At 39.7% G+C, this 27481-nt stretch overlaps 1 protein-coding gene across 2 annotated transcripts; it reads left to right on the forward strand.

The window, feature by feature from the left end:
• Window positions 1-260: 260 nt before the first annotated feature.
• DARS2 (aspartyl-tRNA synthetase 2, mitochondrial) lies at window positions 261-25841 on the forward strand. Of its 2 annotated transcripts, XM_032393465.1 has the most exons (18): window positions 261-317; window positions 834-999; window positions 1616-1715; window positions 3527-3593; window positions 4366-4467; window positions 5049-5144; window positions 6755-6878; window positions 7577-7623; window positions 8374-8480; window positions 9457-9526; window positions 10929-11108; window positions 12162-12269; window positions 14035-14097; window positions 19579-19731; window positions 22123-22341; window positions 22561-22671; window positions 24260-24335; window positions 25127-25841. In XM_032393465.1, exons 1-18 carry the CDS (start codon window positions 294-296, stop codon window positions 25339-25341), a joined length of 2028 nt encoding a protein of 675 aa, XP_032249356.1. In that variant the 5' UTR covers window positions 261-293; the 3' UTR covers window positions 25342-25841. The 2 variants fall into 2 exon arrangements, with proteins under 2 accessions (XP_032249356.1, XP_032249357.1); XM_032393466.1 differs by lacking the exon at window positions 5049-5144.
• The last annotated feature ends 1640 nt before the right edge of the window (window positions 25842-27481 follow it).

The following is a 27481-nucleotide window of genomic DNA, read 5'->3' on the forward strand; positions in this document are numbered from 1 at the left end:
TCAGCCGCCGCCTCAGTTTAAAATAGTTTCCCGTCTCGCTCTGCGGCGGAACGCCGGAAGCCTCCCTGGTGCCGATCACACGTTAATGAAGCAACTACGGTCGCCATCTTAACTGAGGTCGAACTACCTAACCATAATCGTCAACTTGGCTAACCGCGCGGTGATAGTCTTCAGCGCTTTTCTGCCTGCGCGAAGCGTTCCTTCAAATTTCCGCCCATAATAAGCATGGCGGCAGCACCTCTGCTCTGATTGGTTGAATGCCTCCACCGTAACTTGAGCGCTCTCGGAGCCGAATGAGGAGCCCTTGGCTCTCAGAGGTGATTCGGCTGTGGGTTCTGGATCTGAGAAGGTTTCGGGTTTGCTGGCCTTCCTCTTTCTGAAGACCGGAGGCCGGCCGCCAGGTCGGAGAGATTTAAAACCTGAGGCTGAGTTCCTTCTTGTTTTCCAAGTTCGGCCTGCGGGAACCTTCGGAGAAGCGTGGAAGGAAGGGAAGGGCGGGCAGTTGGTGGTCAACCCCTTCCGCCTCTGTATGGTCGCGGAGGAGTCCCACTCTGCCCTGCTGTGTGGAAGGTTCTCTCGGCTCTTCTGGGGCCGCAGTTCGGTTGGTTAGAAGTGGAAACTGATGCATTGGAGGTGGGAAAAGACTCTTTCCCCTACCCGCTTCCCAAGGGCCTCAAAGAACTTGTAGATTTATCTAGTTTCTAGACACGTGTACTTGAATGTTCAGCGGAGAAGGGCTTAAATATTGGAGAAGAGAGCGAGAACAACTAGCATTTTAAGGGATTTGTGTATATTTCCAAAAGTGACTTTTGATCATCATCCAACACCGGCAGCCTGGGATTCGTGAGCGTCTCTCGCCATCCTGCGGCTCCAACATGTTCTCCTGTTGGTTAAGTCGGCTATGCAGGGGTTTTTCCACACCCACCGGAAGGATCGCCCACCTGATCCGGGGTTCTCTCTCCAGAACGCTGGTGCTCGGTTCACAGAGGAGAACTCCAGGTGAAAGCAGTGAAGGGTTCTGTCCTCTTAAACAGTACTTCCTCCTGGTCTCTGCAGTCAGAGTGCTCTTATTCCATTTTCCTGTAGTCTGAACTGGATAGCCTTATGTGTAGAGGCAGATCATTCACTCCATTTCTTATAATGTAGATTTTTGTCTGGAGTTTTAAAAGTAACCGCGTGAATTCTGCTTTTAGCTGATGCTATTAATAAGCCTAAAAAATTCTTTCACATTTGAGAATGTTTTGTGTAGTGTTTTCTAGCGTGCAAGTGACTGGTTTCACTCTAGATTCATACCATCAAACCCGTTATTCCAAAACCTCATTTCATTTTGGAAAGGAATGTGCACTATTAAAAATAGGGTAATTTTAGGTCTCAATGCAAATGCTACGTGATCAAAGTTTAGATTTCCTAACACAGGGCAAAAATTTACAGTAAGACTGTTAATTCACTTGGCTTTTGACACATTTGCAGGTCAATAGTGACTGAATCAAATTACATACTTCAACTTTATGAATTTCATTCATTGACATGAAATACTTAAGATGATATAATTTGAGCGTCTTTATTTTCAAGCAATTTGCAAATCATATGTTTTTAATCTTGCTTTCCTTTAAAGAATTCAGTAGCTTTGTTGCTCGGACCAACACGTGTGGAGAGTTGCGTTCTTCTCACTTAGGCCAAGAAGTCACTTTGTGTGGATGGATTCAATACCGAAGGTAAACTGGCTTACGAATACCTGGTGGTTAGGGGTGACTGGGTGGCTGGGTCCGTTACGCTTTCAGCTCTTGATTTCCACTCAGGTCATGATCTCAAGGCCGTGAGATAGAGCACCAAGATGGGATCCGCCTGCTTAAGATACTCTTTCTGCCCCTCCCACCCCCACGCAAAAAAGAATGCCTGGAGGTTGTTTTCCCTCAGTCAGTTCCAAACTTTTATTAATTTTCAATCACTCAGAACAACAAAAGCTTTTCAACTCCTGCAGGATTATCAGAATTCATTGAGTTTTCAGATTTGTTTTGAAAGACCCAAACAGAGTCACTGGAGTGGCATCTGTTGAAGGGTGTGATAACAGTGTGTTCCACCAGTGGACTGAAATGTCCCTTAGCTTACTCGAGTTGAAGAGTTCCTAGGACCAGTAATTGGGAGTGGGCCAGCTGGTAAGCTTCAGTAGCATGAAAAAGCTTATTTTATTCTAAATTTAGGTAGAGAAAAAGCCTAAAAACACGAACAGTGATTCCTTAAGATTAAAGCCCATTTTGTTGTTCATCTCCATATTCCAGCACATACCTGAATAGTACATTAATTAACAGTGAAGAGCTCCAAAATACATAGATTGTGTGGCCTTCCTGAAGAATATGTTCCATATGGGTGGATATTTGACCCATAAATTTGGTGATTTCTGAACTCAAAATCTGAAGAGGTTTTCTGTACCTCTTCCTAGTACTAAGGATAGTATGAGAAATGCAGGTTGAACGCTAAAATGTTCGGATTTGGGGGACCTTTTTGATGGTTTATAGGAGTATTAGTAGTTGGACCACTTCTAGGAAATTATAGTTTTATGTTTTAAGAAAAGAGTTTATAGAGACACCTGGGTGGCTCAGTCGGTTAAGTGTCTGCCTTCAGGTCAGGTCATGGTCCCTGGGGTCCTGGGATCGAGCCCCGAATCGGGCTCCCTGCTCAGCGGGGAACCTGCTTCTCCCTCTCCCTCTGCCACTCTCCCCAACTCGTACTCTCTCTCGCTTGCTCTCTCTCAAGTAAATAAATAAAATCTTTTTAAAAAAAGTTTATATTGCTATATTTCAAAAATGACCAATTGGATATTTCTCATATCCTAAAATATTTGTGGATTTTAATACATGAAAAGTTTCCAAATTTAATAAAATTTTCATATAAAGACTTAAGCCAATGAAAATTAAAAGTTTGCCTTTTACTGACAAGCCATCTGGATAACTTTAGTAAGCTGAATATATAACCAGTAAAAATTGAAATTGAAAATGAAAAGCCTGGGGTGCCTGGTTGGCTCAGTGGGCAGTGTGTGTAACTCTGGATCTCAGGGTTGTGAGTTCGAGCCCTGCTTGTGGCATGGAGTTTACTTAAAAATTTTTTAAAAAACAGGAGCACCTGGGTGGCTCAGTCGGTTGAGTGGCTGCCTTCGGCTCAGGTCATGATCCTGGAGTCCTGGCATAAGCCCCATGTTGGGCTCCCTGCTCAGCAGGGATCCTGCTTCTCCTTCTCCCTCTGGTGCTCCCCCTGCTTGTGCTCTCTCTCAAATAAATAAAATCTTTTTTAGAAAATTTTAAAAATAGATGATTAAGAAAATAACAAATGCAAAGTCTGGGTTTTTTTTCCGTTAATAAGCTACGTAGAAAATTGCATGAATGTAGCACATAATGAAAACACATAATTATTATAAAAAGAACATGGGAAATTGCATGGATTTTTGTTTGTTTCTTTAATTTGTTTTGCCTCCTTAAAATTTTGGGCTCAGAGATTTTGGCCTAACATGTTCATTTTCTTCATTGATCAGGCAAAACATCTTCCTGGTCCTGAGAGATTTCCATGGGCTTGTTCAAGTTGTCATTCCCCAGGAGGAGGTAATAGAAGGTTTCCTACTGTTATCTGAAAGTCTCTTTGATGCTATGCTTAGTATGTTGGATAAGTATGTGTGTGTGTGTGATGAAATGTTCCTGGAATAATACATACATATCTGGTAACATTGGCAAACTCTGGGAAAGGCAACTTTTTACTGTATATCTATTTATACCCTTTGAATTTTGAGCCATGTGAAGGGTACCACCTGCTCAAAAAAAAATTAGCATTAAAATTAGGTAAAATAGCTCTCATCATGCTTGTTGAGCAATACTGGTTTCTCTTATGGTAATGTTTACAAATGCTTTATACCTAAGAAATGTATGATTTACTCAGTTCTTAGTCTTTGAAGTAAGTAAAGAGCAATGAATTATCTTTCAGGGATCAGGATCCAGAGACGAGCATAGCTAACCCAGGAGAATTCCTTTCAGTTGGACTCCATTATTTCTATTGGATGTAACTGCCCCTAAGACTAACTCTGGAGACAGTTGCCTTAAAAGTATGTAGGAATTGTTTCCATCAATCATTTTCCCCTTATTTTCCTTTAAGGAAAAAATTCTAAAACCCTTAACTAATAGGTTTACCTGCTATATTATGTGGAGTCAAAATGGCGATGCAATTTACCAAATTCTTTAAGAAAGCCATTAAGGGCAGCCCCAGTATTTATGGCAATTAAGCTGTGAGTGTTAATATTTTTCTAAACCATAGACTGCGGTAACTACATATTCCTCTACATTCATTTGTTTGTCGGAACTGTTTTTCTCTCTCATTCTGTAGTCAGCTGCTTCTGTGAAGAAGATTCTATGTGAAGCCCCTGTGGAATCTGTGGTGCAAGTGTCTGGGACAGTAATTTCCCGACCTCCAGGACAAGAGAATCCAGTTAGTAGTTAAGAAGCGGTCTATGTAAATTTTACCTGTATACGTGTGCAGTCTACACATTTAGGCAACAGACACTGAGCACCTATTAGACATCAGGCACTAAGATTTCTGCAGGTTCCACAAATGAACCTACAGATTCCAAAATCTTCACTACAAACACACACCAATGTGCACAGGCATGTTAAGACATCTGTCAGTGAGCACATCGACCACAGATATGTGTAAGAATGTCAAAATCAGGGGTGCCTGGGTGGCTCAGTCGTTAAGCGTCTGCCTTCGGCTCAGGTCATGATCCCCGGGTCCTGGGATTGAGCCCCGCATCGGGCTCCCTGCTCCGCGGGAAGCCTGCTTCTCTCTCTCCCACTCCCCCTGCTTGTGTTCCCTCTCTCACTGTGTCTCTCTAAAAAAAAAAAAGAATGTCAAAATCACGCACAGACATTGATGCTTTAGACTACACGCCATACGCACCCTCACATTTTACATATTTAAATAAATGCATGCATTTTACAAATGATCACTGTGTACAGGTCCTGATGAGTGATTTTTTTAAAAAAATAGGTCTTTTCTTCTCTCTCTTTAAGAAAATGCCAACAGGTGAGATCGAAATCAAAGTTAAAACAGCTGAACTTCTGAATTCCTGCAAGAAGCTGCCCTTTGAAATTAAGGACTTTGTGAAGGTGCCATCCTCTGTTATTAATAAAATAGAGTATCTAGAAAATGTTGGTAACTGGTAAAGTGTTTTCAGAGTTTTTTAAAGAAAAACTAACTTCTACAAAATTAAGCATTTTTTTGTGGACCTATCGTGAAGTGTTCTGTTCTGTGCTGTTCTGAAGTAAGCCATTGCAGTTCCTAAACACCTAGGCTGCTTTTTCAGACAGCTCGAAACATGGGTCTACCTTTAAGACTTGAGGTGGTGTTTTCAGGTTTTTTTGTTGCTGTTTTACATTTTGAAAGGAAATTTGTGTCTAGCTTGGAAATAGCCAGACGGCATAGGAGATCCTGCATCTATTAACTTTCAGGCTCTAACAGTGATAAAATGTTTGCTTGACTTCCCAAGCATAGAAATCTGATTACTGTATTTTAGGATGTACTTTGCCCAAGTTTGAGGGGTTGTCGAATCTAAATAGCTCTGGGTGAGTGTACCCTGATAATCTGCAGCTTTGAAACAATTATCTACAGTTGAAGGTGTATATACATCTAATTTGTAAACTGATCTATAGAACGGTTTTTAAATTAACTGTATGGCCACTTAGTGTTACATTTAAATTCTCAATACTTAATCTTTTAATTAGAAAAAGCAATATAATTATCTGGTTGACCTTTTTGTGGGGGGAGAGAAAAGGAAATACACAGTTTTCCCCCAGCTAAGCTTTCAGAAAGAAATGACAGTTCTACTTCTGGTTAAAAAGTTGTCAGCACAGGGGCGCCTGGGTGGCTCAGTCGTTAAGCGTCTGCCTTCGGCTCAGGTCACTATCCCAGGGTCCTGGGATCAAGCCCCGCATCAGGCTCCCTCCTCGGCGAGAAGCTTGCTTCTCCCTCTCCCACTCCCCCTGCTTGTGTTCCCTCTCTCGCTGGTCTCTCTCTGTCAAATAAATAAATAAAATCTTTAAAAAAAAAGTTGTCAGCACAGAGAGCTGCAGAGATGTACAGCTTTGAAAATAAGCAAACCTTCTTACCGATTTTACTAGTACAACAGTGGGGGGGTTTCCTTGCATTTCTCACACCTGTACTCCCACTTAGGTGATAATGTCATAGCTATTTTTACTCTTGTGTATTTTTTTTTTTAAGATTTTATTTATTTATTTATTTGAGAGAGAAGGAGCAGGGGGAATGGCAGAGAGAGAAGAGAAGCTCAGTAGGGATCCCGACACAGGGCTCAATCCCAGGACCGCGGGATCATGACCAGAGCCAAAGGCAGATGCTTAACCTACTGAGCTACCCAGGCACCCCTACTCTGGTGTATATTTTTAAATGATCTTTGAAGTCTTTAAATGTATTTTTCAAGACTCAACTATGGGCTTAAATAAATGGATAAATGTTTAGTGAGGGTAGGCAAATTTCAGTCAGTGAAGGGCGATGTTAATAATAAAGAAGAGTTAAAAAAAACATAAAATCTATGCTAGTAACAAACTTAGAGGCTATAGGAATTAAGGATGGTGTTGTATTCGCAAATGGTGGAAACTAAAGATAGAACTGAAGTTTTTGAAAATCCACGCTCTGTATTAAAGTTAATATCTCTTTAATATTCAAAGAATATTTAAACATTAAAATCTTTCAATTTGTTTAGAAAACAGAGGCTCTTCGTTTGCAGTATCGCTACTTAGACTTGCGTAGTTTCCAAATGCAGTATAACCTGCGACTGAGGTCCCAGATGGTCATGAAAATGCGGGAGTATCTCTGTAATCTACACGGTAAAGGACATGCCTAAATGTTCTTTAGAGCTTTTTAGCATCTTCTTTTTGTTTTATTCAGCATTTTATTGTATCTCTCTTTAGCATCATTGGGTCAGAAGTTGCCAGAGGTCTGGAATTCACTTAATGTGTAAAGCAGTTTTTGAAAAAAGGTGATTTCCACTGTTTTGTCCTAGAGCATAATTTGGTAACTTAGAACATAATTTCGTTCTACTAGGTCCCAAATACAGTCTTTTAAAGATATTGCATTGAAGGTAGAAAAGCCCTTTGGTTGTTGTTTATGAGTTTTCTTAATTTTTTATCACGCTTATACTAATTTGTTAGGAGCTCAGAAATGTCCTATGAATTAAACTAGACTCTTCAATCAGTCCTGGAGGTTTTTCTACTATGTTTGAGTTATTTTTGCTATCCTAGCAGAACATTTAGAAAACGAAAACAGTTCAGTAAACAAGAATCCATCAAACAGTTGGAATTATTTCATGACAAAAGTGTCACTTTATGAGCCAAATAGGGTTTTATGAAAATCCTCAGCTTCTGTCTTGGATGTGTGGAAATCAGTATTCAGTAGGCTTGGTAACTTCTTTCAGTCAAAATTCCTAATTAAAATGTAGCCTCAGATTTGATTTGTTGAACTGTACCCTAGACAACATACTTGACAAATTCCTATCTAGTAATTTCTGATGCTTCTCTCTTTTTAGGATTTGTGGATATAGAAACACCAACATTGTTTAAGAGGACTCCTGGGGTATGTATATCCCTTAAATCAGCCTACTAATAATGTCCTATTAGTTCTGAAATAGGACCACTTTGTTTTTATATTCATGTGGCTGTATTTTTTTCATGTATTTTACTATTTCACAATGATCACATTAACTAGGTTTTGTTAAGAGTTGAGAAAATTATATGCGTCAGTATTTTGAGTCAGAACACTTTTATTCTACATGAGTTTTCTTTCCCTTGAGGTTTATAAATGCAAATCAATAATGAATTCTTTCCTTAAAAATAAACCCCTTGTGGGGTGCCTGGCTGGCTCAGTCAGGAGAGCATGTGACTCTTGATCTCAGACTTGTGAGTTCAAGCCCCAAATGGGGTATAGAGATTACTTAAATAAATAAAAAAAACTTAAAGGAAAATAAACTCCTTGATCAATAAGAATTGACATTTCTAAACATTGATATTTATACAGTCCATGGACTTATAAAAACATAGTTTAAAAAAGCAGTTAGCAATTATTAGATAGGAATTGCACAGAATTCTTTCAGCTCATAACAGAATTGGGAATTCATTTCAACAAGCACGCATTTATTACTTACCATGTACAAACATTGTTAGAAGCCTACTGTGTGCAAGCCTTTTGGGGGACTAAAAGATGAGCAAGAGATGATCTCTGTCATTTGCTCTTTAGTTAACTTCATTGATGAGCTGAAGTATCAACTTCCACCAGGTCTTAGGTTCAGGTTTTTTTAACAATATTTCTGCTCTCCTCTCATTAAAGGGTGCAAAAGAGTTTGTAATACCATCCAGGGAACCTGGAAAGTTTTATTGTCTCCCTCAGAGTCCTCAACAGTTTAAACAGCTTCTGATGGTTGGTGGTTTAGACAGGTGAGCCTTCTGTATGTTAGTAGTAAGTTGTCAGAAAAAGAAAGGGGAGGAAGGTGGGGAGGAAAAAAGGAAACACAAAATTATCTGATCTCTTAAAAGAAGTTAGAAAATGTATGAGCATTTGGAAAACACTTGTTAAAAACCCTAAACATTTGTAGTCATTATTTAGTAAAGATGTATTGGGTGGCCGCCATGTGCAAAGCTCTATGCTAGTAGGTGTGCAGGGAATTAAAAACAAAAAAGGAAAGGTCTTAGGAGCGCCTGGGTGACTCAGTTGGTTAAGTGTCTGACTCTTGATCTCGGCTCATATCTTGATCTCAGGGTTGTAAGTTCAAGCCCTAAGTTGGGCTCCAAGGTGGGCATGGAGCCTACCTAAAAAGAGAGACAGAAAGAAAGCAAGCAAGAAAGAAAGAAAAGGTTTTGCTCTCCAGGAGTTAATGAATGTAGTAAAACAGAATAGGGTAATAAATAAATAAACCAACTGCCAACTATGATAGAACCCAAAAATAAGTTTGTTGAGGGTTGCAAACTAGGTATTGTTTGGGGAAATATTATTAAAAAAACTTTGTGAGCAAGGCCTTTTGGGACAGTGCTGCCTCTCAGCAGATGAAGATGAGAATGGAAATGGCATAGCACAAAAAAGCTCAAGTGTAGTCATGGATCAATAAGTATTTTGATTTGGCCAGAGCAAAAGAGTATATATAAAGAAGCATTAGTGCCTTGCATGCCAATCTAATATATGAATATTGAAAGGTGCCATTGTATATTTTTAAAACAATATATAGAATATTAGTTTCTTATGGGTCTACTGTATATCTGATTAGATTAGAGCATCATAAAGAATTTTAAAATTTCTTATGTCCTTTAGGTACCATTATTAATTTATTTCGTAGACTGCACTACCATGAACTTTTGGGGAAAAGTGAGTGTATCTTCCTAGAATCATGACTCAATTCATACTATTTTTCAATTGTAGATATTTTCAGGTTGCCCGATGTTACCGAGATGAAGGTTCAAGACCAGACCGACAGCCCGAGTTTACTCAGGTACTAAGTTATATTCACTTTTGTCTCTTACTCAGTCATCCTTGTGCCAGTCAAGTGGTTCCAGACCAGGCAGTAATTTTATATATAGGCAGACCTTGTTTTGTTGTACTTCGCTTTATTGTGCTTCGCAGACATTGCATTGTTCACTGATTGAAGGTTTGTGGCAACCCTTCAGAGCAAGTGGATCAGCACCATTTTTCCAACAGCATTTGCTCCCTTTGTGTCTCTATGTCATGTTTTGGTAATTCTCACAATATTTCAAACTTTTTCATTATTATATTTGTTTTGGTGATCTGTGATCAGTGATTGTGATTCACTGAAAGCTCAGATGATGTTAGTATTTTCTAGCAATAAAGTATTTTTTAATAAAGGTACATACATTTTTTGACAATGTTACTGCACACTTAATAGACTACAGTATAGGATAAACATAACTTTTATAGGCACTGCAAAACCAAAAAATTAATTTGACTCACTTTATTGTGATTATGCTTTATTGCAGCAGTCTGGAACCAAACCTGCAAGAGCTCTAGTGTATGCCAGTGCTTTACTTCTCATTACATTTTATCCATCAGATATTTAATTAAACTAACCTGCAGTTGAGACACTATTTAATTTTTGATCCATGTCATGTGTCCTTTTTATAACACGTATGGTCATCAACTAAGAAATGCCAAAGATTCCTGCAGTGTTTTAATGGTCGTTGCTAGGATAAAGTTCTTTAAAACAAATCTCTTGTACATTAAGATCCAAGAATTCTGGGGCTCCTGGGTGGCTCAGCCGTTAAGCGTCTGCCTTCGGCTCAGGTCATGATCCCAGGGTCCTGGGATCGAGCCCCGCATCGGGCTCCTGCTCGGCGGGGAGCCTGCTTCTCCTTCTCCCACTCCCCCTGCTTGTGTTTCTTCTCTCGCTGTGTCTCTCTCTGTCAAATAAATAAAATCTTAAAAAAAAAAAAAAAGAACCAAGAATTCTGTATGTTGGTATTTAATCTGTCTAATCTTTAGACTCATCAAAGCTGTCATGATTTGGTTTTTATGTGATAGCGTGTTAAACAAAGTGGTGAAGCACAAAAATCATAAGCTTTGGAGTTGGACAAACCTGGGATCAAGTGTAGTTTCACTACTTATTAAGTGCATGTACACAGGCAAGTTACAAAGCCTCTCTGAGCCTTAAGCCATGAGGAGAGTGATGGGAACTAAACAAGTTGATATATGTAAAGCCTTAGAATAATGCCTAACACAAAACAGATGTACAGTAACATTTATCCTCCCAACCCACACCCATGTATTAAGTATTTATGTGCAGAATCCTATGGTAACTTGAAACCAGAGGAATGTATAAATACGTACGTATTAATATTGTGGCTGTTCAAGTTAGTTTCCATATGTTATTTTGGTTTCAGATTGACATAGAGATGTCTTTTGTAGACCAGACCGGAATCCGGAGCCTAATTGAGGGCCTGCTCCAGTATTCCTGGCCCAATGACAAAGATCCTCTAGTGGTTCCTTTTCCTTCTATGACTTTTGTTGAGGCATTGGCCAGCTATGGAACGGATAAACCTGACACTCGCTTTGGGATGAAGGTACTTCTCTTCACTTTTCCAGGACTCTGTCCCACCATAGTCCTGCAGTTTTTTAAACCACTTTGAAATTTACAACCAGTTACACACATTGTTAGATCATATTTTTTTGTTGTTACTTTAGCTTGTTATCAAGCTATAGCAAGAGAGAATAAAAGCATGTTAGCACTACAGTACTTTTGTCCTATCTCCTATGCTCCTAGACCGTTTCCAAGAGTAAGGTTCTTGCCATAAGGTTTTTATTACTGACAACTTATTAATTATATGGACATGAATGACCACTTGAAAGGGGAAAAAAACCCCTATTCTTTCCTCTTCAATTTTTCTTAAGCTAAAATGGCACTTGGAAGGCAAATGATTAAGAGTTATTCTTTTTCCCTAGCCTATAAAGAGCTCAAACATATGGAAATGTTTATTCAAACTAGTAAGATCTGTACATATTTTAACTAGGGGTAAGAGTAGAATTTATATAAAGCAGTTTCCATTAGCAAGCCTCTCGTTATTTGCTCTTAGAAAGCAGTGGCCCTTCATGTCTATAATGCTGGTGGCATTTTTCTAATCTCAGTTCTCAGTGCAAATTCCTTAGAAATCGAAGTTCCACTTCATCTATAAATAGGCAGTGCTCGATTCTTGGGATGAAAAAATATACAAAATGTTCTAACTGCCTACTTACAGCTGCCAACTTAACCACTCCTTATTTCTTCTTTTGTAATCTAGAATAGTGGTGCTTAAGTCAGACTTCTTAGGTTAGGTTCTGGCTCTGTGTTATCTTGGCCGAGTTACTTTCTTCTCTGTGCTTGGTTTCTTCCTGTATTACATGGGGATAATGAGAGTGCATATCTCATACTCTTGTTGTACTGATTAAATGAATTAATGATGAATAATACATTAGTAGATTAACCCCTGTCGTAGTGCTCAACCCAGTAAAAACTGATGGCGCTCTGTAAACATTAACTTAGTAAGATCTACTTGCTTCTTTAGAATTCTTGTTTGTAAAATTTTTTGAGATAAAAATTACTTCACATTTAGTTACCTTTTTTTGTTGCTGTTTTATAGATCGTAGATATTAGTGATATGTTCAGAAACACAGAGGTTGGATTTCTTCAAGATGCACTTAGTAAACCCCAAGGAGCCGTCAAAGCCATATGTGTCTCTGAAGGAGCAGTAAGTGACTCGCAGTTCTGTTTCTCTAGGGTGTATATTTGGGAAGTAAATATGTTCAGTGTTCAACACTGGCACATTTAAACTTCAAGAAGAACAATTCTTTTTTTAAGAATATATATTTTTAGGGCGCCTGGGTGGCTCAGTTGGTTAAGCGACTGCCTTCGGCTCAGGTCATGATCCTGGAGTCCTGGGATGGAGTCCCACATCGGGCTCCCTGCTCAGCAGGGAGTCTGCTTCTCCCTCTGACCCTCCTCCCTCTCATGCTCTCTGTCTCTCATTCTCTCTCTCGCAAATAAATAAAATCTTTAAAAAAAATAAAAAAGAATATATATTTTTAGGGGTGCCTGGGTGGCTCAGTCAGTTAAGTTCCAACTCCTGATTTCGGGTCAGGTCATGATCTTAGGGTCCTGAGATTGAGCCCCACATCAGGCTCTGCACTGAGCATGGAGCCTGCTTGAGATTCTCTCTCTCTCTCCTTCTACCCCTCCCCTCTTTCTAAAAAAAAAAAAAAGGAAAGAAAAAGAATATATATTTTTAAAACAGTGTCCCTGAAACTATAAGTAGAGAATAAAACCCTGTGAGTGTGAATTTACACTCAAGATCTAGAGTTTTTGTCTTTTAAAAAATTCTGTAAAGTACTATTCTACTTCATTTGGGATCATTCCCACCAGTGATGAGCATGAAATGGTGTTCATATGTCCTCCAGCCTCAGTTTATCCAAAGGCTCCCAGCCCATATCAGCTCCAGCATCGCCCTTGCATGTTGGTTCTGGGTCTTCAGAGATCCCTGGTCTCAGTTGCATTCAATTGCATTAATAGCGCGTTGGTGGTATAGTGGTGAGCATAGCTGCCTTCCAATTGCATTAATAGCAGTGGGAGGGCCAGGAGGTGGAGCTGTGAAAAGCAAAAGGGAGGGGACGTTAGGGTAGGAGAAAGAATGGCCGGGCTAGGCAACCCCTGACTCTGAGATGATGAAACACGTCTGTTTTCCATAGTTAACCACACCTGCTTAGAACAGAATTTAAGAGTTCCAGAAGGACTTTGAACAAAATTACTATTTTGAAAGATGACTCATTTGAGCATATTAGTGTATTCAAAATGGGAATAAGAATTCATTCTCATTACTTTTTATTCACTTCACATGTTTAGTGGAAAGTAATTTGTGTCCGTACTCTAGTCCAGACATAATGAATGCGTGCAGGTAAGCTCAGTGTCACATATACTGCTTGGTATTATTGTTTGCCTCAATTTGAGTATGTCCAGTCTTCCCCGAGCAGATTATAAGAAGTGCAGGATTGTGAACCGTGTCTCCACCTTTTTGTATCTCCCATACCTAGTCTAGTGCCCCGAGAATATTAGTTATGATGATAGTCCTCATGTCTCACTTACAAAGGCATTGAGATAATTTAGAAAGAGTAAGATACAAAGAATTTTAAGCAACCTGAAATAAGCAAATTCTGAGTCCTCTTTCTGATCTGAAAGTTATTTTTTCTTACACAGTTCAGTTGTAAAGATTTGAACATGTACCCCACGTATTCCATATGCAGGCTCTTCTGTGGAATACATTCATAGCCGTTTCCCATGAGACTTGTGTAATTGAGGGGGGAGGGTAATAAGCCCTGTGACAAGTTCTAAAGTGTTGTCATTTGGAAGCAGAAATTAAATTTTACATTGAATCCTCTTGTGATGGAAGGACACAAAATGTATTTGTATCCTATTTGATACCATAGACATGTTTATGAAGCTGAGTTTACTTTTCTTTTCAGAAATACTTAAAAAGGAAGGACATTGAATCCATTAGAAAATTTGCAGCTGACCATTTTAATCAGGTAAGGAGTTAATTACAATAGGTTTTTTTTTCCCTTTTAGGGATTCCATATTTTTAGTAAGTGTTCGAGCTCTTTATACAATCACTAGTTTTGAGGTCTTGTTATTTCAGACCATTTTTCTACTTTTCTTCTTTTTAAAGTTCATCTAATCCCAGGGCATGACTCTAGGACTTTGACTTAGACAGTTGAATTCACCATTAATCAGAATGTGGAAGTTCAACCATAGTTTTTAAAATAAATGTGGAGAGATGCCTGGGTGGCTCAGTTGGTTAAATGGTTAAGCATCTGCCTTCGGCTCATATCATGATCAAGCCCCATGTCGGGCTCCCTGCTCAGTGGGAAGTCTGCTTCTCCCTTTGCTCCTCCACCCACTTGTGGCTCTCTCACTCTCTTGCTCTCTCTCTCAAATAAATAAAAATCTTTAAAAAATAAAATAAATGTGGAGTTTTAATCCAGTTAGGATTAGATTAGAGCCCCATGTGCCCAAGTTTTGAAAGAAAGCCTGTATTCATTGTTCTTCCCATACCCTTTTTAAAATTCTGAATCCACCTTTGACAGACACATTTGTGTTGTTGGCTTGGTGAATGGAGGAACTGAACTACAAAGGAGCAGGAGTGGGAAACAGGACTTCTTATCTTGTCACTGGACCTGGAAATGGCCTCAGCCTTCTCGGAATCAGTAACTTTAAAAATAATCATGCCCTCTGAGTCATTAATTTTCCGTGACATACTTTGTAGAAAACATTCTAAATGTGAGGAGAGTATGCTTATTATAGTATCCTTTACAACAGGGATAAGATGAAATTAAATGGGAATGATTAAATAAATTAAGGTATAATCAAAGGAATTAATATTAAAGTTCCTTTTTAAAACTTTGTCTCCAAAGAGTTTATAGTATGGGGGACATGTTCATGTTGTAATGATTCGTAAGAAAAGGCAAATACAGAATTCTATAAACACTGATCATAACCAGGTAAAAACACAGTATTTGTGGACTGAAAATGGACCACCTCTGCTGCCACCACAAGCCAAGCCTCATACCTCAGGCTCAAAGGGATTTTTCAACAAGAAAGAAAGAAAGATTAGGATAATGGTTTCCAAATGGGTCAAGGCAAAATGAGAAAAGTCAGAGCAATATAAAAAGCTTTTCATAAAGCTAAATGAATTTAAAGAATTATCCTTTACTTCTCCTTGTTCTTTGTTGTAAAAATGTATGTTCTTTTATGAAATGATGGTAATAGCAGATAATGTTTTAGGTTTGTTTTATGCCTTTGATAAAATTCAAAAGTGGCAACTCTAGATCTCCCAATTTTGTTTCTTTACTTTCATGTTGCTAGTGTTTGAAGTCTGCATCTAGGATCGACAGGACCAGGAAATAAGCCCAAAGGTTAATAACTTCAATAGCCTTCAGTTGATGGAACTCTTACTACATGTTCTTCTTTTCCTCATCTCTTTTCCTCTTTTTTTTTTTAGCCTTTCTCATTAACTGGATTTTTATAGAAGAAATGGGCACTACTTCTGTTTTTTCAATTTATTAATATATTTTAACTTGGCTTTTTTTTTAATATGTATGTGAATTTTTAGCAATATGCTACATGCGCAGGGTTAAAAACACAAATAGTAAAGGATTACTAATGAGAAGCAACAAGTGTGTGTTCCAGCTCACATCACTCCAGTCCCACAGCAGCCAGAACGTCTCCGTTCTTAGAAATATATCTACATACTAGTGTTTTTGTTTGTTTGTGTTTGTTTTTACTTATCCATTTTAAATTTTATCTCTTAACTTCCTGCACGATAGATGAAGCTCCCACACACAGGCCTTACTTAGTTACTCTATCCCTCCTGCACAGCTATCTTTCTGGACCTTTTCTCCATTCCTCTTCTGAGTTGAAACCACTCTTCCTGGATCCCAGATCTTCCTCTGTCTTATTTGTGTTGGAGTATATCCTCAAGTAACTTCCTAAGAAAGCGTGCAAGAGATACACTTGCTTTGTCTAAAAATGTCTTTATGTTCAAAACCTCACACTTGATTACTAATTTAGCTTAGTATAAAATTCGGAATTTGCAGTCCTATCCCTTTAGAACAGTGCTGTCTGGGGCACCTGGATGGCTCATTTGGTTGAGCCTCCGACTCTTGGTTTTGGCTCAGGTCATGATCTCATGGGTCATGGAATCGAGCCCCACATCAGACTTCCCACTTATGGGGAGTCAGCCTGAAGATTCTCTCCCTCTGCCCCTCCCCCCACTTGCCCTCTTGCGCAAGCTCTCACTCTCTCTCTAAAATAAATAAATATTCTTTAAAGAAAGGAAGGAAGAGAGAGAGAGGAAGGAAGGAAAGAAAGGAAAAAGAAAAGAAAGAAAGGAAAGAAAGAAAAGGGAGGGAGGAAGGGAAGGAAGGAAGGAAGGAAGGAAAATAGAGAAAGAACAGTGCTGTCCAAGAGAACTTCCTGTGATGGTGGGAATGTTTTGCATCTGCATCGTCCAATATGGTAACCACTAGCCAGTGTAGCCATCCAATGCTTGAAATGTGGCTAGTATACCTGAGGAGCTGAATTTTTACTTTTGTTTCACTTCAGTTAATTTAAATAGGTACGTGTGAGTGGTAGCTACTATATTAGACAGCACAGCCTTAGCTTGTTGAAGGCATTGTTTTTTTCCGTGGTACCTGCTGTTACTGCTGAGAAGCCTGATGCTGATACAAATTTATTCCTTTACAGCAAACCTGATTGTTTTCCTTTGGAAGCATTCAGCCTCCTGATTCTTGATGTTCCAAAATTTCAATTTATGTACCTTTGGGTTGTTTTACATTCGTGTGTTGTACACTAGAAGGGCCCTTTCAATATGATGGCTCATGTCTTTCATCTGTGGAAAGTTGTTCTATTACTAATTGTTTTTACTTCATCATTTTCTCTAGTCTCTTTTTTTGGAATTTCTTTTAGTCCTATTTGGACCTCCTATTGTAACTTAACTTGTCTCTTTTTTTCCCCATGTCCTTTCCCACCATTTTCTTCGTCCTTTTTTTTTTTTTTTTTTTTAAGATTTTTTATTTATTCATTTAACAGAGATAGAGAGCACAAGTAGGCAGAGGGACAGGGAGAAGCAGGCTCTCCACCGAGCAGGGAGCCCGATGCAGGACTCGATCCCAGGACCCTAGGATCATGACCTGAGCCGAAGGCAGTCACCCAACTAACTGAGCCACCCCGGCACCCCTTCTGCGTCCTTTTTATTCTTTCTAAGAGATTTCTTCAACTCTTCTGTTGAATTCTTTTTAGCAGTCATGTTTATGTCCCAATAGCTGTTTCTTGGTTTTTTCCATCATATTTTATTCTCATTTTATTGATAAAATATATTTTTGAGGGCCTTTGAGGATTCAGTCCTCCTTTGGTCCCTAAACTACGTCTTTCGTCTCAGGCCTTTTTACTTTTTTTTTTTTTTTTAAATACTGCAGAATTTCTTTGATGAATGGTGACTGTTGATTGTATATATTTAGAATGAGGCTTTTTTTTAAGTTTCTATTTAAATTCCAGTTAGTTAACATACAATTTAATATTAGTTTCAGGTTTACAATTTAGTGAGTCAGCACTTCCTTACAATGCCCGGTACTCTTCATCCCCATCACCTGTTTCACCCGTCCTCCACCCACCTCCCAGAACGAAGCATCTAAAAAGCTGACTGGGGGTGGAGCCTGGCTGGTTCACTTGGTAGAGCATGTGACTCTTTTTTTTTTTTTTTAATTTTATTATGTTATGTTAGTCACCATACAATACATCATTGGTTTTTGATGTGGTGATCCACAATCCATTGTTTTCATATAACACCCAGTGCTCCATGCAGTATATGCGCTCCTTAATACCCATCACCGGGCTAACCAATCCTCCCTCCCCCACTCCCCTCTAAAACCCTGTTTGTTTCTCAGAGTCTGTAGTCTCTCATGGTTCATCTCTCCCTCCAATTCCCCCCCGCCATTTTTCCCTTCCTTCTCCTAATGTCCTCTGTGCTATTCCTTATGTTCCACAAATAAGTGAAACCATACGGTAATTGACTTTCTCTGCTTGACTTATTTCACTTAGCATAATCTCCTCCAGTCCCATCCATGTTGATGTAAAAGTTGGGTATTCATCCTTTATGATGGCTGAGTCATATTCCATTGTATATATGAACCACATCTTCTTTATCCATTCGTCTGTTGAAGGGCATCTTGGCTCTGTCTACAGTTTGGCTATTGTGGACATTGCTGCTATGAACATTGGGGTGCATATGGCCCTTCTTTTCACTACATCTGTGTCTTTGGGGTAAATACCCAGTAGTGCAATTGCTGGGTCATAGGGTAGCTCTATTTTTAAATTTTTGAGGAACCTCCACACTGTTTCCCAAAGTGGCTGTACCAACTTGCATTCCCACCAACAGTGTAAGAGGGCTCCCCTTTCTTCACAACCTCTCCAACATTTGTTGTTTCTTTCCCCGTCCATTTTTGCCATTCTAACTGGTGTAAGGTGGTATCTCAATGTGGTTTTGATTTGGATTTCCCTGATGGCTAATGATGATGAACATTTTTTCATGTGTCTGTTAGCCATTTGTATGTCTTCTTCAGAGAAGTGTCTTTTCATATCTTCTGCCCACTTTTTGACTTGATTATTTGTTTTTTGGGTGTTGAGTTTGAGAAGTTCTTTATAGATCTTGGATACCAGCCCTTTATCTCAATGTGAGACAGGAATCCATCAAAATCCTAGAGGAGAACATAGGCAGTAACCTCTTTGACATCGCCCACAGCAACTTCTTTCAAGATACATCTCCAAAAGCTAGTGAAACAAAAGCAAAAATGAACTTTTGGGACTTCATCAAGATAAAAAGCTTCTGCACAGCAAAGGAAACAGTCAACAAAACAAAGAGGCAACCCACAGAATGGGAGAGCATGCGACTCTTGATCTCTCTTGATCTCAGGGGTCCTGAGTTAAACCCCCACACTGGGTGTAGAGCTTAGTTAAAGAAAAAAAACATTTTTTTAAGCTGGTTGGGAACACAGGGTGCTTGCAGGGGCTTTGTGAATGGGTAGGTTCAGTTTAGGGGGAGCAGCAGAGCCATTGGCCATTACCCTGTGAAACCAAAGCTTCTTAAGAGTCCTGAGCCTACCCTCTAGGCTTCTGCAGGGTAAAATCAGTTCCTTCTGTGGTGAGACTACATTTTTCTCCAGGCCAGAACTTCCTGCATCTTGCTGCTATAATCGTTCTATTCCATTCATTTGCAGCCTGCCACAAATTTGCAGAAACCTCTTTGCTGGTGTCTCCCACCTTTTATTCCCTTTTGTTTTTGATTATAGTGAGATTACTTTTGTAATTCCTCTAGTATCATTTTGAAGGGGTCGAGGGAGGGAATGAAGATCATCCCGTGTTCTATTGGGAACAAGAAATCTTTCTACGACAAGAAAAATAAATCACCCCCACTTTTTAAGAAAATGTGACTAAAGTCTTTTTCTTTGTCACAGGAAGTCTTACCTGTATTCCCGAAAGCCAATAGAAACTGGAATACTCCAGTTGCTCAGTCCATACTGGAGGAACAAAGATCAGGACTAATCAGACTCATGGAAATCCAAGAGGATGATATGGTCCTGCTAGCTGCCGGGGAGCACGAGAAAGCAGTAAGAAACACTACCTGTGAACATCTGTGCTGTTGATGCTGCATGGTGCCTCTCTTCTACATACATAGTACATATTTAAAACTGACTTAATTTCATAAAATGTTGGGGCTGCTCTACATGAGTTTTCTATTAATAAATACCTTTCAGCACTTACAAACAATGCACTGTATCAGAACTAGAGTTTTCTTCATCAGCTCCCAGCCTCCATCGGCACTGCTCACACAGTGATAATTGTGAGGATTGGCATTGTTCACACAGATTAGATCTGGCTCTGATTAGGAAAGTCACTCAGGTAAAGGGCCATTGGTATTCCTTGTAGGGCTGTGAAAAAATATTTTCATTTTCCAGGTTTTGCAGATCAGGATATTTTGGTAATCCCAAACTTTTGTAGATAATGCATTCCTAAAACTGTGGAGGGAGAAATCAGACTGTTGGAAGGCTACTGGGCTGGCAGACATCTCTGGCCCTCCTTGGTCAAGGCAAGACCCTTCCTCCTCAGGAGCAGCAGCTGGGAGGTGATGAGCTCCACCATGCCTGGTGATCTGTGGAGTGGACTTAGCCATAAAGATCATTGTAAAATGTACAGAAGTATGGAATATAAGTCAAACATGAATATTGAAAATATATTGGAAAGGTCAAGTGTGATATAAATTCATTCTTGCACTAAAGTATAATATGATTTCTTTATAGCAGTGGTATCTGATTAGTACTTTATCAAGTCCATTCTTTTAATTTGTATTTGTTCTGTACATATCATTGTTTGTTCCAGAGGAAAAGCTTCAGAGGTCAGTTTCAGTGCTAAATGTAACCCACTACCCGGCACCTGGCTGGCTCAGTCGAAATAGGATGCAACTCTTGATCTTGGGGTCATGAGTTCGAGCCCTACGTTGGGTGTAGCGATTACTTTAAATAAGTAAATATATAAATTTTATATAAATTTTAAAAGACTTCTTTTGAATAAATAAATAAATGTAACCCACTGTCTTTCCCTTCCCCTGCAATAGTGGAGTGAAGAAAGCTATTTAATTACAAATTTGTTTTGATACCACAGTCATGTTTATAATGAATTCATTTATCGACATTATTTTTTAATAGCAGCCATGAACAGCCCTGATAAATTTGCTGGGGAATGCACCAGTTAATTACAAATTTTACTGTCAATGAGTTTCTTACAAAAGAACTTGGGATTTTGTATTATATAAGTATCCTGTTGCAAACTCATTTGGTCATTCCACTCTCAGGAAGGTACTGTTCCAATTCCTACTGGGACTCCTTGAAACAACTAGAAATCAGACTAGGAGGAATAGCATTAGATTCTGAATATGTCACAGTGCAAGTACCCTGGGTGCATATTTAACGTAAGCTAGAATAGGCCATAAAGTGACACCCTATGCATGTTTCCAGGCATGGTTTCCTTTCTCAGGGAAGCTCTGCATATCATAGTTAGCACTTAGTGAGCGCTTCTGTTTGCTCAGCACTGTTCTGTGTACTTTGTGTATATTAACTCATTTAACCCTCATGACAACCTTATCGGAGAGAAGTTACCATTTTAAGATAAGAAAACGGAGGCATGGGGGCGCCTGGGTGGCTCAGTCGATTAAGCGTCTGCCTTCGGCTCAAGTCATGATCTCGGGGTGCTGGGATCGAGCCCCACATTGGACACCCTGCTCAGCGGGAAGCCTGCTTCTCCCCCTTCCTCTGCCCCTTTCCCCCGCTCCCCACTTGTGCTCTCTGCTCTCTTTCTCAAATAAATAAAAAAAATATTTTTCAAAAAAGGAGAACTGAGGCATGGAGATGAGAAATTTGCTCACACACAGCTAGGCAGTAGGGGAGCCAGGGTTCTAATCTATGAAGTCTGGTTTCAAAACTCAAACTCTCAAACAGACCTCTTACCCGTACTGCCCCTCTAATCATAGCCAACTTTTATGGGCCATCAGCTGTGGGCCTCACCACACCCTGCAGGAGCAGTCAGGAAAATATTCACAGAATAGCCGCCATGGATATGGCACCTCACATGCCGAGTCTCACTTGATGTTCACAACAGCTTTTTGGAGTAGATCGGTTGATCTCCATTGTCCCCTAGGAAAAGGTGCAGAGAAGTGAGTCAGTAGCCAAACTGAGATACACCCAGGTCAGTCAGGCTCGGGTGTCTGTGCCCTTCACCATGTCATCAAATCCTCACCCGATCTGCCTGCCCAGTGTGACCGTCCTTCTCAACCATGTTTCAATCCGATCATCCTCAGCTCTGTCTCCTGAGAGGCTCAGAGTGTCTCATCTATTAATTGTCTAATCCCTTCTCAGAGGATGGCCTGGCTGTAGAGTCCAGCTTGTGTCATTTGCTGCCTACTCTGTCACAGCGGTTAAGTCAACATTTGTATCTTCTCTTTGCAGTGCTCTGTGCTGGGAAAATTACGACTGGAATGTGCCGACCTTCTAGAAGCAAGAGGATTGGTGCTCCGTGACCCAGCTCTGTTCTCTTTCCTTTGGGTTGTGGATTTCCCACTCTTCCTTCCCAAGGAGGAAAATCCCGGAGAGCTGGAGTCAGCCCACCACCCATTCACTGCTCCCCACCCCAGTGACCTCCAGCTCCTATACACTGAACCCAAGAAGGTACTGTATCTGTACTTCCAAATAAAAGGGAAATGTGGAAACACAGGCAAAGATGTTTCGATTTCACAGTCTGACCCAGTTCTAGAAGCCTCAGAAGAGATGGTCGGGTTTGAGCCCATAGTGAATACGTTGTCTCTAAGTAACTTCGCTGTCTTCAACCTGTAGAAGAACAGAAAACTAGAAATTTTCTCTAACATAAAGGTTCTGGGAATCTTCTAGGTCCGTAGCCAACACTATGACTTGGTTTTAAATGGCAGTGAGATAGGCGGTGGTTCTATCCGAATTCATGATGCAGAGCTCCAGCGTTACATTCTGGCAACATTACTGAAGGTAACATCATCTTCTAACCTGTTGTGTTTTTTTTTAACCAGAATATTTGTTGTTTTAGCCAGCATTGATGATATAGTGGTAAGCATAGCTGCCTTCCAGAATGTATGTGGGGTGGTTTTTTTTTTTTTTAATTGGTATGAATGAAGGATTCACTAGATACAGAATAGTGTTGGCTTGTCTCTCTACCTTTAGTGTAAGACTTTGAAAAGTAATAAGAGCCGTTCATTAGTACTGATCATATGTGCCAGGCACTAAGTACTTTATATGCACAGACACATTTAATCCTCACAATTACTTTTTGAGATAAATACCCCTGTTCTGCCCATTTTAAAGATGAATGACTGATGCAGATTAATTAATCTGCCCAGAGTTACACAGCACGGAAGTAAACTGAGCCACTGTTGGAATCCAGGCAGGGTGGCACTTTGAGCCCAAGCTCCTAAGCTCTGAACCACCACACTGCACAAAAAAATGATGTGGTCAGAAATGCATGGAAATGTTGATAATGCTAGAGAAAGAGCCTGGCTTGAAAGAATTTTGTATCATTTAATACGGGCAGGGAGGTATTTTAGTGATAGAAAGTGGCATAATCAGGATTTTAAAAAGGAGAGTCTCTACAGATGCAGGCCTAAAAACCTGCAGTTTCTTGATGATTCCATAGAAGGCCAGGATAGATTTCAGGAAAGCAAATGTCTAAGAGTCTGATCCCAAGAGATCATTTTGTGGGATTAACTAACAGGGGTGAAGTAGGATGGAAGAATTTTATTTGAAGACAGGATTGGAGAACTCAAAACCCTAGACTCCCCGTTAGCCTTGAGGACATTGTGACCTCCCTTAATGTTTCTCCTCCCAACTCAAGGCATCCAGTCATCAGTTTCCCAGCCGAGTTTCTTCCCTCCTTTCATTGTTAAGCTTCTTAAATGAGTCAGTGAGAATTCATTGCTTCTGCTTCTTCCCTTCCCCCAGTGGTTCTCAGCCCTGCTGCACATTGGAACAGAATCAAGTGGAAAGTGTTAAAAACAAAAAAAATCACCCCACTACTCCACACCAGATCAATTAAATAAAAGGCTCTGTGTGAGGCTTTAGCATTCCTTCCTTAAAAGCTCCCCACTTGTTTTGGATCTGTAGCCTGGTGAGAGAACCACTGTCAGATACACTTTCAACATTTCTACACACATTGCCCCACATAAGTTAACTTGCACAGCCACCAGATCCAGTGGCCTGTTCTTGGCCCCTAAGCTGTCCTACCTACCAGCAGCGTTTGACACTGTTCCTCTCTTAATAATGTTCTCTTCCCTTGGCCCTGTGATAGGACAGTTCCCTGCTCTTCATCCCACCTTTCTGAGGCCACATCTTCATGTTCTTGATTGGCGTTACCCTCTTCCCATTCCCAGTATAATACTGGCTGCATTTACTGAGTGCCAGGACTTTCTCTGCATGTTTTAATATCTGTGACTAGTTCTACTTTCTTGCTAAACTGTAAACTTCTTAAGGTATTTTTTTAACTCACCTGTTTTTTTCCTTTATCACCTAAGCTTACTGTGGACCCTCAGTGTGTATTCAAATTGAATTCTGTTCTGAATTTCAGGAGGATGTGAAATTGCTGTCCCATCTGCTCCAGGCTTTAGGTTTTGGGGCGCCCCCTCATGGAGGAATTGCCTTAGGTAAACAACTATCCTTTGACAAGCTAAATTTCATTCCATAACTGTCCGTATGTCTCAGATTTGGGCTCAGTTTCCAGGCAGGGGCAGAGGAGGAGCGGGTGGGGGTAAAAAGGATAGGGTGCGAGCCCAAGAATTCTGTAAGAATTTAAGTTTGTATTTTCATTTCGTTGATATATGTTTAAAATGTACTTTACCAGTTAAAGGTAAAACTTGACTGATAATTTGCATTTGAAAGATTTCTTAATAGAATAAAACTTCAGTCTTAAGTCAGTATTGCTCAAATCCCTGGGGGCTCACAGACACATTCATAGGTATCTGAGAGACACTGCTCCATAGTATTCAGCTTGTGTGAGAGTAGGAATATGCTGGTGCCCTTCCGCCATGGTTGCTCACCTTGCTTGTTTTATCAAGCAAGGAGGAGTGTGAGAAATTCTCGGAAGCTCACCTAGATTGTAGGCCCTCGACAGCAAGGACGTCCATCTGTGTTCTTGGGAGTGCCCTGCACAGCACCTGATTTTTGTCAACCTTTAGAAAACCCTTGCTAAGGACTCATTAATTGCTGTGACTTAATTTGAGCATGTGAATATTCATCCTCAGCATTTTTCTAGAATAAGACAGAAAAGAACCTTTCAAACAAACAGAAGTTCCCTAAAAAAGGCAGGGAACTCTGCTTGGCTGCAACTTGTTAAAGATTCTTACTTAAAAGTTCTCTACAACCTTTGTGGAAAACCTTAGTCACTCCCAGCCTTAGATTTCATTCTCATCTGTTAACCTTTGTACTTTATTTCCAGGGTTAGACAGACTGATATGCCTTGTCACTGGAGCACCAAGCATCAGAGATGTCATAGCCTTCCCCAAATCCTTCAGGGGGCACGACCTCATGAGCAGTGCCCCAGATTCTCTCCCTCCTGAGGAACTGAAGCCCTATCATATCCAGGTCTCCTGGCCAGCAGACTCAGAAGCAGAAAAGAGCTCGTTGAATCAGCCATACCATCCAGAAAGTTGAGCTTTTGAGTGTTGTCTGCTTTGCTTCCCCAAGGCTGAAATCAGATGCGGAGTTCTGCCACAGGTCTAATAAGCAGGTCTTTAGGTGGAAGGAATCCAGACAACATTCTTCACCACAACAAAGAAACAGAAGGTATCCAATTTTGACTTGATAACAGGCATTACTAGGATTTTTTGTTTGGGATTTTTTTGGCAGTTTCTGTTACCTGGAGAGGTGTGAAAATGGCCCTTTGTCTGAGTAATATAATAGCTTAATGTTTTCTCATCGTGTTTTTCATACCTGGATAGTAGATCGTTCACTTGAGACAGAGGTAATCAGACCATGTGAAATGTGGGGAAATGCTTGCCCCTTTAGACTAGTCAGTTGATGGGGGGTTAGTTGAACCAGCATCATCAAGAGAGTCCTGTAAATTAAGCTAAATAGTGACATCTCAACTATGAGTATAATACAACGAGAAGCATCATGATATAATGAAAAAAAAAAAAATCACCAAAATCAAAGTCACAAAATCTTAGTGTTTCACCTTGAGCAAGTTACATAAGCCTCCTTTCCTGCTTATATGAAATGGGAACACTGCTTGCCCAGAACCAGAGGAAATGATGTATGTGGAAGGAATAGTGAGTGAAAATGCTTTAAAAAACTATAAAGCATTACACAAATGTAAGATAATGGTATTATTTATCTGTAAACAGATATAGGTATACCTATGTATCTTATAGTCTAAGATTAAATAAAATTGATATCTATAGTATAAGAAAAACAGTAATTAATCAGTATTCTATTATTCTATTTTTAAAAATAATTATTGGGGTGCTTCGCCGGCTCAGTGGGTAGAGCATACAACTCTTGATCTTAGGGTTGTAAGTTCGAACCCCACATTGGGTCTAGAGATTACTTAAAAATAAAATCTTTAAAGAAATAATAAAATAATAATAATTATTATTATTAATCCCTGAATAACACTCATTTGTAAATAATTGAAAATATTGATCTTAGGCCAACCTCAAATATAGAAAAGTGAACACCAAAGCTATTGTAATTTTCTTATACATTCTGTGACATAAATAAAAGCTTATAATTAGTTAATAATTATGAAACGGGAACAAGGCCTTGATTAATGAAAGTGTTCTTTTCTACTTTATCTTCACTTTTGCCTTTACATTCTTTTGATGTGTAATAAAGTACCAAGTATCAGTCCTCAATCCCTGCCTATTTTTCTTGGTGGTCTAAGCAATGCAATCCTATGGTTGTTTCTGTTTGAAAATAAAATCTGCTTCCCTTCCAGTTCTAATCTGTGATACTCAGTAGACCAAGATGAGTATGAACGTTCTTCACTGCTGCAGAAAAGTGGTTTACCGTTAGGTGGAGCTTCTCTCTAAAGTATGTCCTTGAACCCAGTCTCCCCATCTGTGGGTGTACTCTGGAACAAGAAAATTCTTGCTGGCAGGGCTCTCCTGGTGAGAATGGGTATCCAAGTCTGCCTACCCTTTCTCAGTGGAGAGAATTTCTAGAGCTTCCCTTTAATAGGTGGGGAAATACAGTTTACGTCCATTTATTCCCCGTGGGATAAATGTAATTCACTATTGACTATGTAAAGCCTAATTCCAACCAAAATGTTGTCTTTTATCCTGGAAATGAGAGTTCCAGAAGACACCTAAAATCCTGAGAATATTTTCTAGGCTACAAATACTAAAGACCCCCAGTCCTTAGAAGTCAGACAATCCTGTATTGTTATCTCAAAGACCTAGTCATTTTGGGCCTCACTCGGCTGCAGTCTTGCCTCTTGCGGAAAAAAAACAAAATGCTTATTCGGAAATCCAGGGAAATGTCACTTGTTTTAGATCCCTTATCATATTGAAGTGAGATGAAATTTTAAATTAAGTCTTTTCTCAAAAATTAAGGAACTACTTAATGATAAAGTTGAAAACAACACAGCCAGGATTTTGAAATGCACAATCTGATTGTAAACCGGATGCTAAGTTTATTTCAAATCCTATCTCCCCACTTTCCTAGGGAATTTAGATTTATCCTGTGTTGCAAGTTTTAAAAACAAAGGTAAGCAAGTGCCAGCTATAACATCAATAGTTATTATTAGCTTCAAGAGAGCTCTGTCTTATGAACAATTTCTCCTTGTTGGAAA

Source organism: Phoca vitulina, unplaced genomic scaffold (assembly GCF_004348235.1).
Source record: "Phoca vitulina isolate PV1807 unplaced genomic scaffold, GSC_HSeal_1.0 scaffold73, whole genome shotgun sequence".
NCBI lineage: Eukaryota > Metazoa > Chordata > Mammalia > Carnivora > Phocidae > Phoca > Phoca vitulina.